Raw genomic sequence first — 13,720 nt, forward strand, 5'->3', positions numbered from 1 at the left:
CGGTGATCGGTGTTTGGGGCGATGGGGAGGGACTCCGTGGATCGTGTTTAAGGGTGATCACAAGCTGCTGAGGCTTGGGAGTTGTAGACTCATACGCAGGGGGGCCATTCGGCCCACCGATCTCTGTCAATCGGGGAGGAACTACCCATCTTGTCCCAGATATTCCATCTTCCAGTTTTGACCCTGCAGGTGACTGCTTGACAAGTACACATCCAAGTATATATAATATACAAGTACACATCCAAGACTGTTTCAACGCGATGAGGCTTTCTGCTGCCTAGCACCTGCGTGACAAAATATTTCCACAACTTCTTTCTACTTCTATCAATCCCTTAAAATCCATTCCCTTGGTTTTGACTTATCAACTTATCAAATATTTGTCAACATTTGAACTCGTCTGTTCACTCGAACAACACCCATCTCAGCCTTTTCAATTAGAAAGAAATAGCCCTTTGTCTCTAATAGTTCTTTTTTGCTGCAACTTTTTAATCCTGGCAATATCCTTGTAAATCTTCTCTGCACCTTCTCCAGTGACCAAAACCGCGATAAACAAGTAGTCAGGGATTCACGGGATATTGAGGACCGCCAAGCATCATGAGCCAACGGTTTGCCTCTGGGTATTGAGTCTTTGTGCGTCTGCAGTATCTTTAGCACCTGTTGTTTGTGGTTTATATCAATGGATTGGAAGAAAATGTACATGACATGATGAGTAAGTTTGCAAATGGCAGTAAAGTAAGTGGTATTTAGACAATGAAGACGGTTATCAAAAATATAGTCAAACCAGGACAGGATCTTCACTTTGAACGGTAGGGCCCTGGGATCTGTCATAGATCAGAGGGAGTCCAGGAGTATAGGTACATAGTTCCCTGCAAGTGGCATTAGAGGTAGGTAGGGTAGGAACAAAGGCTTTTGATACATTGGCATTCATTATTTATTGAGTGTAGAAGTTGGAATGTTATGTTACATTTATATAAGATGTTGGTAAGGCTGCCATTGGAGCATTGTGTTCAGGTTTGGAGATCCTGCTATAGGAAATGTTTCAATAAGCTGGAAAGAATGCAGAGAAGAAATAAGGATATTGCCAGGCTTCAAGCGTCTGAGCTATAGGGAGAGGTTGAGCAGGCAAATACTTTATTTTTTGGAGAACAGGAGGCTGAGAGGTGATCTTACACAGGTGTATAAAATCGTGAAGGGAATTGACAAATTGAATGTCTTTTTCTCCAGGGTAAGGGATTTAAGAACTTGAGGGTATAGGTTAAGGTGAGAGGGGAAGATTTAACAGGAACCTGATTTAATAGCAACTTTTTCACTCAGAGAGTTGGGTATATGGAACAAATTGGTAGTTGAGGCAGATGCTGTAACAGCATTCAGAAGACCCTTGGACATGGAATAGGAAGGTTTAGAGGGATATGTACCAAACAGGTACATTGCTTAGAACTTGTGATATAATTTTTATCGCCCAGATCTGCTGAGGTTTGTAAATATTTAGTGATGATACAATGATATGTGGAAGGTAAGTTGTGAAGAGAACAGAGGCTACATAGTGATGTGGAAAGTCTAACTGAAAGTCATAAATCTGCCAAACGAAGTATACGGTTAGTAATTAGCAGCAAAAGTTGTTTTTTTAAAGTATTATCTAATGAGAGATAACAGACCTCTTAGATGCAGAGAAATGTGGATACTTTATGATTCAGAAAATTCTAATGTGCAGGCATAAGAAGTGATGGTACAAGTGCTATTGCTAAGGTATTTGAATGTAAAAGTAGAAAGGCTTGCATTGCTGACAACATTTGTTAGACCACATCTTGAGTACTGTATACAGTGAAGATTGACACAAAAATCTAGAGTAACTCAGCGGGACAGGCAACATCTCTGGAGAGAAGGAATGGGTGTCCTTTTGGGTCGAGACCCTTCTTCAGACCCTTCTGTATAAAGTATTAGTCTTGTTTAAAAAGGAATGTTAGTGCATAGGAAGCAGTTCGGACAAGGGTTGCGAGTTTGGTAGCTGGAACAGGTAAGTTATCTTTTGAGAAAAGGTTGGAAAGGTCAGGCCAGGAGTTTGGAAGAATGAGAGGGTAGTTTATTGAAACATAAGAATCTGAGGGATCTTGATAGGGTACATGTGGGAGGATCTTTGTTCTGGGAGAATTTTAAAATTAGACGTCATTGTTTCTAATAAGGAGTTGCCCATTTAGGATAAAACAGTTTCTTCAAGAGTTGTGTCTTTGGAACTGTCTTCCCTAAGGGGAGATGCAAGCAGAATCTTTGAATGTCCTGAAAGCAGTTTTAGATAGTTCCGATAAGCCATTGAAAGCGAAAGGGAGCCACAGGAAAGCAGGGTTGAATTTACAATCAGATCAGCCATTATCTCATTAAATTGCAAAACCGGCATGAGTTAAAATGGCTTACTCTGCTTCATGTGTTCATATCCCTGTATGCCTGTGACATTATCCCGTTCCCAAGGAAGGTTGACGTCAGTGTCTCACTATTTCCAAACTTCTCTTCTCCCCAGTCTACTAGGATGCATCCTAAAAGGACAGATTGCCTGTTCTAAGTACTTAAAATTTTTTCTATCTTTTTTACAAATGGATTTTGCAACCCTTTTATTGTGGTGTTAGCAACATCTTCACTAGTCAAGGCAAGATAAAGCTCTCAGTTCCTTATCTACTGCATTTCTCCACCTGATGATCGATGTAGTCTTGAGTCAAAATCTCTTGAAGGACTCTATTATTGTGTTTTCCACTCATCTTTACTCAAACACTTCCTTTATTCCTTATTATATTTCTAGTTGCCTTTTTGTATTTTAATTTCACCTTGGATTTCGACCAAATCTATATACTAAAATTCTTGTTTGTTTGCTTGTACCTAAACTACAGCCAAAATGGCACACGATAGTATGACAATTTTAGGCCCACCTTACTTACCATCATCCCGGGGAGGGGGGAGGTGGAGGAGGGGAGGGAGGGGGGGAGGAGGGTAGGAGAGGGGAGGAAGGAGGGTATGGAGGGGGGAGGAAGGAGGGGAGGGAAGGAGGGTATGGAGGGAGGAGGAAGGTAGGGAGGGAGGGGAGGAGGGGGTGGAGAAGGGTGGGTGGGGGAGGAGAGGGTGCTGCACCAATGCAGGAGAGGCAACCCTAGGGGGAGGAGGGAGGGGTTAGGTGAGGGGGGGGGAGAGAGAGAGGGAGGGGAGTGGGGGAGGAGAGGGTGCTGCTCCAATGCAGGAGTGGTTTGGGCACAACGGGTCCACTTGGTCTAGTTACTACTAAAATGATGTTTGTTATAATCCAGCTCAATGTTTAATCTCTATAATTTTGGTCTCCAGGGTACACTGACTTTTGGGTTTGTTCTTTCATCCTCATGCGAATGTGAGAATGAACTTGGGAAAAAATTCTTGCAATATGACCTGGTTATAGTTGGGAACTGGTAATAAAGTGATTGGTATAGTGAAGGGTTGGGTGCTATGATGGGGCTGCCACATGGGATTGGGTACCACAACGGAGCTGTAGAAGAGATTGTGTTCAGGTGAGCCCATGGTGAAAATCGTTAATACTGGAGATGTGCCTTGATCTCGCTATACCCAGCCATTTAAGATTAAAATATATATTTTCCTCCTTTTCTAATTTTGAGCGCTATTTATGTTATATTTAATTGCACGTCACTCCCCCACGCTCAACAAATGCGGCACCCCAGATACCCCTCCATGAGACGCAATTTGCTCTCCACTAGCCTTTGCTAGCCTATCTCAGCGGACATCACAATTGCTCAAACTCAATTTTTATCTTGCTATGTTTTCCTTTGCAGAATCCTTGGAACATCATGATTAAACACCGCCAAGTTGCCCGAAGGGGTCGGAGATCTCAGATGGCAGTGAGGTAAAACATTTTATTGATCAAAGTGCATGTAAGAGCAATACTTCTGTGCTTATTGTCCTTCCCCGAAACCTACAGATCAGATGGGATTGGAGCTTGATTGGGAAAACTAACTGTAGATTGTGCATGCTAGTTCACCTTCACTATATATATATAGCATCACATTCACTATGCATGCTGCACATTCCACACACGATCCAGTTCGGATCTTCACTCCCACCTTGACTATGTACGCTGCCGGTCGCTGCCTTCCAGGCAGACCGCGACCAGACTGAAGACGATAGCACTTATTGTTACCTCCACTTAAGCACAAATAAAACTATGAGTTGCAACACTGTGTATTGGCATGAATACACAACATGGTGTCAGACGTTTCTCGACCCACTACTTCAGTTTTTTTTTTTGTTGCTTAGTTTGTTTTGGTTTACTGTCTCACTATGGCTGGAGCGTTTCGCAAACCTGACCCACTCGTATTCGATGGCGACCTCGCTGAACGCTGGCGCATCTTCGAGGAGGATTTCAGGATCTATATTCAGGCAGCACATAATGCTGCACCTCCAGCTACTCGTGCTGCTATTCTCCTCAACCTGGCGGGCAGTGAGGCCATTCGCCGTGCTCACCGGTTCCACTACGCGCCGGCCCAGGTAACTCCCGTGGGCGTTCAGGTCCCGGCGGAATCTATGGAGGACCCGGACTGCCTCCTGACAAAGTTCCGACAGCTTTGCCAGCTGCGCTCGAATCTCGTTATGGAGCGCCACAGATTTTTTTCTCGCAACCAGAAGCAAGGTGAGCCTGTTGAATCTTACATTAGCTCCCTGAGATATATTGCCAGCCGGTGTGCGTTCGACAATTTATGTGACAGTCTTGTTCGGGACAGACTGGTCTGTGGCATCCTTGATGACAAGGTGCGTGATGAACTACTACGTGATGCTGACCTCACCCTAGAGGTGGCTGAGTATCGTTGTCGAGTTGCTGAGCTAACTGCCTCACACACTAAATCCTTGGGGCCGGGACCCCACTCTGCGTTTGATGTGAATGTTGCCGGCACATATTACCGTGCTCAACGCCCACTTTCTGAAGTGCCCAGCAGATCCTGTGCCGGTCACATCAACAACTGTAGTAACTGTGGGGGCTCACACGCTGGGATTCGGGAGCAGTGCCCTGCATTTGGGAAAGTCTGTAATTACTGCAAACGCAGAAACCATTTTGTCCGCTGCTGTCATTCGCGTGGGAACAGAGTCGGGACAAAACAGTCGGTTCATCTGCTACAGCCAGAGCCGTCCCACGCAGCACCTGCATCACTCCCTGTGTTTAATGAGCATGACCTAGCTGCTATCGACGGACTGAATATCAATATACATTCCTTATCAGACCCATCTGCAAAACATCTCGATCCCATGGTCACCCTCCTCATTAACGGAGTGCCTGTTACTGCAAAGCTCGACACAGGGGCTCGCTGCAACGTTATCACCTTATCAGAGCTCCACAGGATTCGTAATGCCAAGCACATCAAGCCAACCATGGCCTCACTGCTTCCCTTTGGAGGGGGCTCAATCAAGCCCGTCGGAACTGTTGAGCTGCAGTGCCAGCTAGCGTCCCGGGTTCACAAACTGTCTTTTTTGGTTGTCCGGGAAAACACTCCTTCCCTGCTAGGCATTGCTGCCTGCATCGAATTAGGCTTGGTTGCCTTCGACTCGGTGGTCCATCAACTGGCTTCTGCACATGCCCCCGCCCAGCGATTCCTCTCGCAGTATGGTGAGCTCTTTAACGACAAGCTCGGCAAGCTCCCGGTCACGTACAAGATCACGATTGACCCAGAGGTCTTACCGGTCGTCCGTCCCGCCCACCGGATTCCCCATGCTATGCGGGACCGCGTGCTGAGTGAACTCAACAGGATGGTGGATCTGGGAGTGATTGCCCCTGTCACGGACCCGTCAGACTGGGTCTCTACCATGGTGGTTGCCTCTTAAAAAAAACACGGAGGAGATACGGATTTGCATTAATCCCAGGGATTTAAACACCGCCATTAAACGGCCACACTATCCCATGCGCACGGTGGAAGATGTCGCAGCGCAACTGGGCAAGGCGACAGTTTTCTCCGTCCTCGACGCAAAAAGCTCCTGGCAGATTCCGCTAGATGACAACTCCTCCAACCTGACCACTTTTTGTACACCGTTTGGACGTTTCAAATTTTTACGTATGCCCTTCGGCATAAACTCAGCTAGCGAGGTGTTTCAGCGCACCGTGGAACAGCTATTTGCCGGATACCCCTGCTCGATTGTGGTTGACGACATCCTCGTCGCCGGTCAGAATGTCGAGGACCACGACGCGAATCTGAAGAAAGTCCTCGACCGCGCCAAAGAGATCAATCTCAAGCTCAACCCACTTAAGTGTAAATTCCGGGTGAGCGAAGTCAACTACGTGGGCCACATATTCACGAGCGCCGGTCTCAAACCCGATCCATCTAAAACGATCGCGATCAACGAACTGCCAGCGCCCTCCGATGTGACCGGTCTGCAGCGCTTTCTCGGGATGGTCAACTACCTGGGAAAATTCATCCCGAACTTTAGTGAAATATCTGCCCCTTTACGCCTACTAACTCACAAAGACACTGTTTGGGGCTGGCATGAACAGCAACAGAGAGCGTTCGACACTCTGAAACAACAGATGTCTTGTGCCCCCACTCTCGCGTACTACGATGTCAAGCTGCCTGTCACGCTGTCCTGCGATGCCTCGCAGTATGGACTGGGTGCCGTCTGCCTTCAAAACAGCGGTGACGGCCACAGACCGGTTGCCTACGCCTCGTGTACTATGACAGACACCGAACAACGATATGCGCAAATCGAAAAAGAACTGCTAGCGGTCGTCTTCGCTTGCAGAAAATTCAATGATTTTATCTTCGGCAAGAAGGTCACGATCGAAACAGACCACCAGCCACTCATTAGCATTGTAAGCAAGCCAATACACGTCGCCCCTGCGCAGCTCCAGCGGATGATGCTGCAGCTTCAGAGGTACGACATCTCTCTAGTCTACAAGCGGGGCAAGGACATGCACCTGGCGGACACCCTTTCTCGAGCTCCGCGGGCAACCTGCGGCTCTCCTTCGTCAGGGGACGAGTTTGCCGTCATGATGGTCTCCTACGTCCCCTCGTCCTGCCTGGAGGACCTGGCAGCCCAGACTGCCGCCGACGACACCCTCCTAGCACTATCCTCTGTCATAAGACATGGGTGGCCGGTCAAGCAGAACAGACTGCCGGCTGCCTTACAGCCCTTCTTCTCTGTCCGCGATGAGCTCGTCCTGCAGGGTGGTATTGTCGTAAAGGGCCACAAACCTGTGATTCCTGCCTCCTTACATGGCAAGTACTTCGACAGCATCCATGGGGGACACCCAGGCACAGAAGCAACGATCTCGAGAGCTAAAAGCTTGTTCTTCTGGCCTGGAATGTCTGACTATATTCGTCAAAAAGTAGAGTCCTGTGCGGTGTGCAACAGCCTGGCGCCGCACCAGCAGAAACAGCCGCTCCTTCCACACCCGGTTCCTGACCTCCCGTGGTCCATCGTGGCAACTGACATTTTTGAGTGGAATGGGAAGCGGTACTTAGTCATAGTCGACTCGTACTCCGGGTGGTTCGAGATCGATCTGCTCCCGAGCCTCACCTCCGCGGCAGTGATCCAGAAGCTTGCACGCCATTTCTCCGTCCACGGGGCTCCTCATCGCCTACTCTCCGACAACGGCAGCCAATTCTCCAGCCTCCAATTCAAAGAATTTGCTGCACGCTGGGACTTTTGCCACATCACTAGTAGCCCCGAGTACCCTCAGTCTAATGGGCTAGCGGAGCGTGCCGTCCGGAGTGCCAAGCAGGTAATGGAACGTTCCCGCAGAGCGGGATCAGACGTTTTCCTCGACTTACTAAACCTGCGGAACATCTCCCGCGATACGATCCTTGGTTCACCCACGCAACGCCTAATGTCCAGGCAGACGAGAACCACTTTACCCATTGCTAAACATACACTGGAGCCACAAGTTCGCTTTCCATCTGATGTTCAGTCCCAGCTGCAACGGAAACGTGACATCGAAAAACGCTGGTACGACAAGACGAGCAGGCCTCTGCCACCACTGGCTAACGGTCAGGTGGTCCGCCTACGAACCGAAAAGGGTCACGACCGCCTGGGGGTGATATCTCGGCCAGCGCCCGAGCCTCGTTCATATTTAGTCGAAGCCGACGGCGGAATTTACAGACGCAACCGACAGCACATCCTGCCAGTGTGCGAACCGGCACCACATCTGTTCCTCCCCGACCACTCAAGTTTAACCCACCCGCACCCCTCTGGGGACACCGGCCTGTCTATGCCTCCGCTGCCCGGTCTGTCAGCCCTTCCGGCCTCGCCTGTGGCCTCGCCACCTCACCTCCCGCCATTGTCTCCCATCCCATCGCCAGCAATGTCACCGCACTCTCTGGGGCCGGTTCCATCGGTCTCGTCTCCAGCGGGACTGTACCGTACACGTGCAGGTCGTGCCTGCCGGCCCACCGTGAAGTACCAGGCCTAACACTTGAACTTTGAGTGACATTCAATGGGCTACGTTTGGACTGCCTTTGTCAATATCAGTTTACCTGTACTTATACCCTTCGCACATGAGCGGTGATATATATTATAAGAGCCACGGCGACTACTGTATCTTTATTTTATTATGTATTCTTTCCTTGAGAGGAAGGATGTAGATTGTGCATGCTAGTTCACCTTCACTATATATATATAGCATCACATTCACTATGCAAGCTGCACATTCCACACACGATCCAGTTCGGATCTTCACTCCCACCTTGACTATGTACGCTGCCGGTCGCTGCCTTCCAGGCAGACCGCGACCAGACTGTGAAGACGATAGCACTTATTGTTACCTCCGCTTAAGTACAAATAAAACTATGAGTTGCAACACTTGTGTATTGGCATGAATACACAACACTAACCCCCCAATATATTTGTCTATTGTGTCTGGTAATAGAAAGAGAAGTATTACTGGATTGTACTGAAACACCCCAAAGACCTTTTGTAACAATTAATTTCTAACGGTGTGCTCAGGACAACTAGTAGGGAACTACAAATCAAGTTTCGTTAAGTCCGCAGACAAAAACACAATTTCAGCCTTTGTATCCATCTAATTATTTAGCTATGGATGCAGTCTTAAGCGGCAGTACTGTCTACAGGGAATCCATATTTACGTTTGGTATTATCAGGTTTCAGGACCTATTTGAAGTTCGGGCAGCAGGTTAAGACAGTTGAGTCTGGTCCAATTTTGGGTCAATTACATATATTATGATTGTGACGAATTAGGGGTGCATCGGAAAGCTGAAAGTGGCCTGACAATGGTTGGACTGCACGCCACATAAGCCGCATCAAAATCAATGGAGCTTATTAGAATGAGTCAAGTCAAGTCAATTTTATTTGTATAGCACATATAAAAACAACCCACGTTGACCAAAGTGCTGTACATTTGATTAGGTTCCAATGGAAAAAAAAAGAAACATACAGTAGCACGCAAACAGTTCACAGCGCCTCCTCAATGAGCCTCAAACGCTAGGGAGTAGAAATAGGTTTTGAGCCTGGACTTAAAGGAGTCAATGGAGGGGGCAGTTCTGATGGGGAGAGGGATGCTGTTCCACAGTCTAGGAGCTGCAACCGCAAAAGCGCGGTCACCCCTGAGCTTAAGCCTAGACCGCGGGATAGTGAGTAGCCCCAAGTCGGCCGACCTGAGGGACCTGGAGTTAGAGAGGGGGGTTAGAAGATTTTTGATGTAGTGGGGGGAATGTCCATTTAGGGCTTTATACGTGAATAGGAGGAGCTTGAAGTTGATTCTGTACCGTACAGGGAGCCAGTGGAGAGAGGCCAGAATCGGGGTGATGTGGTCCCTTTTACGGGTACCCGTCAGGAGTCTCGCTGCGGCGTTTTGGACCAGTTGCAGGCGGGACAGGGAAGATTGGCTGATCCCAGTGTATAGGGAGTTGCAGTAGTCTAGGCGGGAGGAAATGAAAGCGTGAATGATTTTTTCTGTGTCGTCGAATTGGAGGAAAGGTTTGATTTTAGCTATGGTTCGAAGTTGGAAGAAGCTGGCTTTTACCACAGCGTTGACTTGCTTATCAAATTTTAATGCAGAGTCAAATATCATGCCGAGGTTTTTGACATGCGGTTTGACTAGGCAGGATAGACTTCCAAGACTGCCTGTTATCAATTTGATGGAGTCGGGGGGGCCGAATAGGATGACCTCAGACTTGCTTTCATTTAATTGGAGGAAGTTCTGTGCCATCCAACATTTTATGTCCTCAAGGCAGTGTAAGAGGCTGTTTAAATTTGACTGGTTGTTGGGTTTCAGGGGGAGGTAAAGCTGAGTGTCATCGGCATAGCAGTGGAAAGAAATGCCGTGCCTTTGAATGATTTGGCCAAGGGGGAGCATGTATAGAGAGAAGAGAATGGGGCCTAGGATGGAGCCTTGTGGAACTCCGCAGGAGAGGCTAGCTGGAGCAGAGGAATAACTGCCTATGTTGATGGCGAAACTCCTATCTTTGAGGTACGAAGCGAACCAGCTCAGGGCAGTGCCATCAATGCCAACCGCGTACCGGAGACGGTCAATAAGGATGGTGTGGTCCACTGTATCGAACGCTGCGCTGAGGTCGAGAATGAGGTGAATGTTCTTCTTTCCTCAATGGGTAGGGGGATGCTAAGGTGCTAAATTTTATCTCTATAATAATAAACCATACCAAAGAGTTTCCTCAGGGGCAAACACAGTAAATACAGATTAATCAGTTTGATGTCAGTGATGGAGAAAATCCCAGAAACAGTAATAAGGGAATGAATTAGAAGTTACTTGGCGAAGTATGATAATTGAATTGTACAGCCCTTTCAGCCCACTTTGTCCATGCTGACTGCAAATTGATTAGAGAAAGTCAGAATAGATATGTTAAAGGTAAATCATGTCCATCAAACTTGCTAAGAGTAATTTGATAAACTAACAAAAAGGGCCAATAAAGAAAACACAGTTGATGTTGGAAATGTGAAATATAAAGGCATTTGGAGTGTCATGTAATAAGCTTGACATTGAGATGAAAAGCCATGGAATAAAGGAGGCTGTAACAGCATTGATGGAAAATTGGTTAAGTAACAAGGAATAGAGGTACACAAAGTTGTGAGAGGGAGAGAAAGGGCAGATAGTAAGAATCGTTTTCCCCTGCTGGGTGTGTCTAAAAGGATATAGGTTTATGGTGTGAGATAAGAGGTCAGAGAGGTTCTAAGGAAGATTTTGTTTCACATAGATTGGTTGCCATGCATGACCTGAATATATATGGTAGTAGGTAACCTTGCAGGTTTTAAGAAGCATGTAGATCAGCACTTGAATTGTCATAGTGTAGAACCATATGGATCTAATTTGGCTAAATGGAATTATGTAGATGTGTGCAACAATCGGCATGGATGTGGTTGGCCAAAGAGCCTGCATGATTCTGTAACTGTGAGTAGGAATGAAAGAATAGCAAAGTCATTGCAGATGCTGGAAATTCAAGACAAAACCTGAAAATACTGGAGAAAGCTAATCTGACGGCTGATCAGTGGTGAGACAATCAATTAATATTTCAGGTCAATGGCCTTGCCACAGAACTGGGAAAGTAAGAAAATAACATAGGGGAAAGGGGTGGGGATGACAATGGAAATGTCTGTAATAGCATGGAGTCCAAGGCACTTTCTGAAAGGGTGGTGAATGCTTGTCACTTGTAACTGATCTGTCTGGAGAGGTATACATAGAGATGAATGTGGATAGTAGAGTAAAGGAAAGAATGCTATATATTGTGTCTTGTTGACATTGAGGGAGAGGTTGTTGTCTTGGCACCAGGTTACGAGGTTCTCAATCTCTTTCCTGTACTGTGGCTCATTATTATTTGATATCTGGCTTGCCACAATGGTGGTGTCTACAAATTTGTAAATTGAGTTGGATTGGTATTTGGCTGCACAGTATAAGGAGTATAGTAGGGATCTAACAATGCTTCCTTGCGGGGCACCAGTGTTGAGGACTAGCATAGAGGATGATTTGTCACCTGTCCAAAATGGGTGAACCACCAAAAACCTACAAACTTATAGTCAAACTTCCTTGCTATATTATTCCATTCCTTCACATTTGCAGTATGACTATGACATTTGACGGGAATCTTGATCTTGGTGTGGTCTATTTTTGGTGTCCAGCCCTTTGTTTAACTTGCTCACAAAGTGTAAATGAGATGCCGTAAATATAGATGGTCAATGGAACCACAAAGACTGCCAATGCTGGAATCTTGAGCAAAATATAAAGTACTACAGTTACTCAGCTGGTCAGGCAGCATCAGTGGAGGAAATGGATAGGTGAGATTTCAGGTCGTGACCCTTCTTCACATAGATTATTAATGATTGGTACCCTGAATTGATTGTGGAATTGACTTATAAGATATTTTTGTCCTCCAAAAAATATGGCATATCACTCTGCCCTTTCTTCAGCTTCACCAATCCAAATATATCCATGGATTTGTTGCGAGCTGTTCTGCAGCCCCACATCAATGAGGAGATCCGTGCCGTAATCAACAAATACACCAAGGTAAGGTGACCTGGCCTAATGCGTTCCTACTCTGCAGTGGGTGAGTGAAAGACACTTCTTGCTTGGTGGGTTGAAAGTTAAGCTAGAAAATAATTGTTTAAGGATTGTGGCATCCTTGATATGTTCAGTGTTTATTAACAATCCTTACTAGCCTTTGAATAGGTCGTAGTGATTCACACCTGGCATTGCTTTCCATCCACATGATGAAAATATTTACATTGTGCTGTTGAGAAGAAAATTCCCGGATCAGTTTATTCTGGACAAGTAAAATGTGGAAAATGTAAGATTTTGTCATGTATAATGTGCCAGGCAGGTTGTAATGTAACAACAAGGCAACAATTATCTAACAATTGAAAAGATAAAGCTGAAATTCTAAAATTAAAGATACAAAATGCTCAAATCATTCAGGCTGCATCTGTGGATAAGAAACAGTTAATGTTTCAGATCATTGACCCTTCTACTGGAATGTTCTGATGAAGGTCATCAATCTAGCTTGGTTTCTCTCTCCGCTGGTGCTATCGAACCTGCTAAATATTTCTGGCATACTCTGCAGATATTTAACAATAGTCATAATATGGTCAGGTATGGCCTGATTTGAAAGGGAGGAACTTTGCAGTTTCTAAGATTCCAGATCTAGGGTAGCCCCAGCTTATGAGGAATAAAGCAGAAACTGATGCCTGCAAACTTAACCACTAATGTAAATACTCTGGCTAGATGCAGGTCATAAACTGTTTTTTTTGTTGGTAAGTGATTCATAGAGCAGTACAGTATTGGGAAAGACCCTTTGGCCCACAGTGTCCATGCTGAACATGATGCCAGGTTCAACTAATTTCCTCTGTCTGCACGTGGTCCAAATCCTTCCATTCTCTGCATATCCATGTGCCTATCTAAAAGCCTCTTAAATGCCAGTATCATATCTGCCTCAGCACCACTCCTGGCAGCACTTTGCAGGCATCCATCACTGCATGTTTGCGTAAAAAGATATTTGTCCTGCACATCTCCTTTCAACCTTTGTCCCTCTCACTTTAAAGCTCTGCCCTCTAGTGTATTTGATATTTCTGCTCTGAGGAAAAAGCTTCTGACTGTCTAATCTATCTATCCTTCTCATTGTTTCATATACTGTAAACTCCTGTTTTAACGGACCTCTTTGTAACGGAGTTTGGTTATAGAGGACCTACCGACGACTGCCGCACTGCCCCCAGCTCATGCCACCTCCCCGGCCGCTTGCTGCACCGGCCACTC

General features: G+C 46.3%; 1 protein-coding gene across 3 annotated transcripts in view; it reads left to right on the forward strand.

Annotated features, from left to right (window-relative positions):
* Positions 1-13,720, forward strand: part of LOC144604467 (deoxynucleotidyltransferase terminal-interacting protein 1-like) — a 55,384-nt gene that overhangs the window by 13,169 nt on the left and 28,495 nt on the right. For all 3 annotated transcript variants that reach the window (XM_078418924.1, XM_078418922.1, XM_078418923.1), the window contains 2 exons: positions 3,801-3,871; positions 12,382-12,478. In XM_078418924.1, the coding sequence (XP_078275050.1) occupies positions 3,816-3,871; positions 12,382-12,478 (153 nt within the window). In that variant the 5' untranslated portion in view covers positions 3,801-3,815. The remainder of the gene's footprint in view (positions 1-3,800; positions 3,872-12,381; positions 12,479-13,720) is intronic.

This window comes from Rhinoraja longicauda, chromosome 22, assembly GCF_053455715.1.
Source record: "Rhinoraja longicauda isolate Sanriku21f chromosome 22, sRhiLon1.1, whole genome shotgun sequence".
In the NCBI taxonomy this organism is placed as follows: domain Eukaryota; kingdom Metazoa; phylum Chordata; class Chondrichthyes; order Rajiformes; family Arhynchobatidae; genus Rhinoraja; species Rhinoraja longicauda.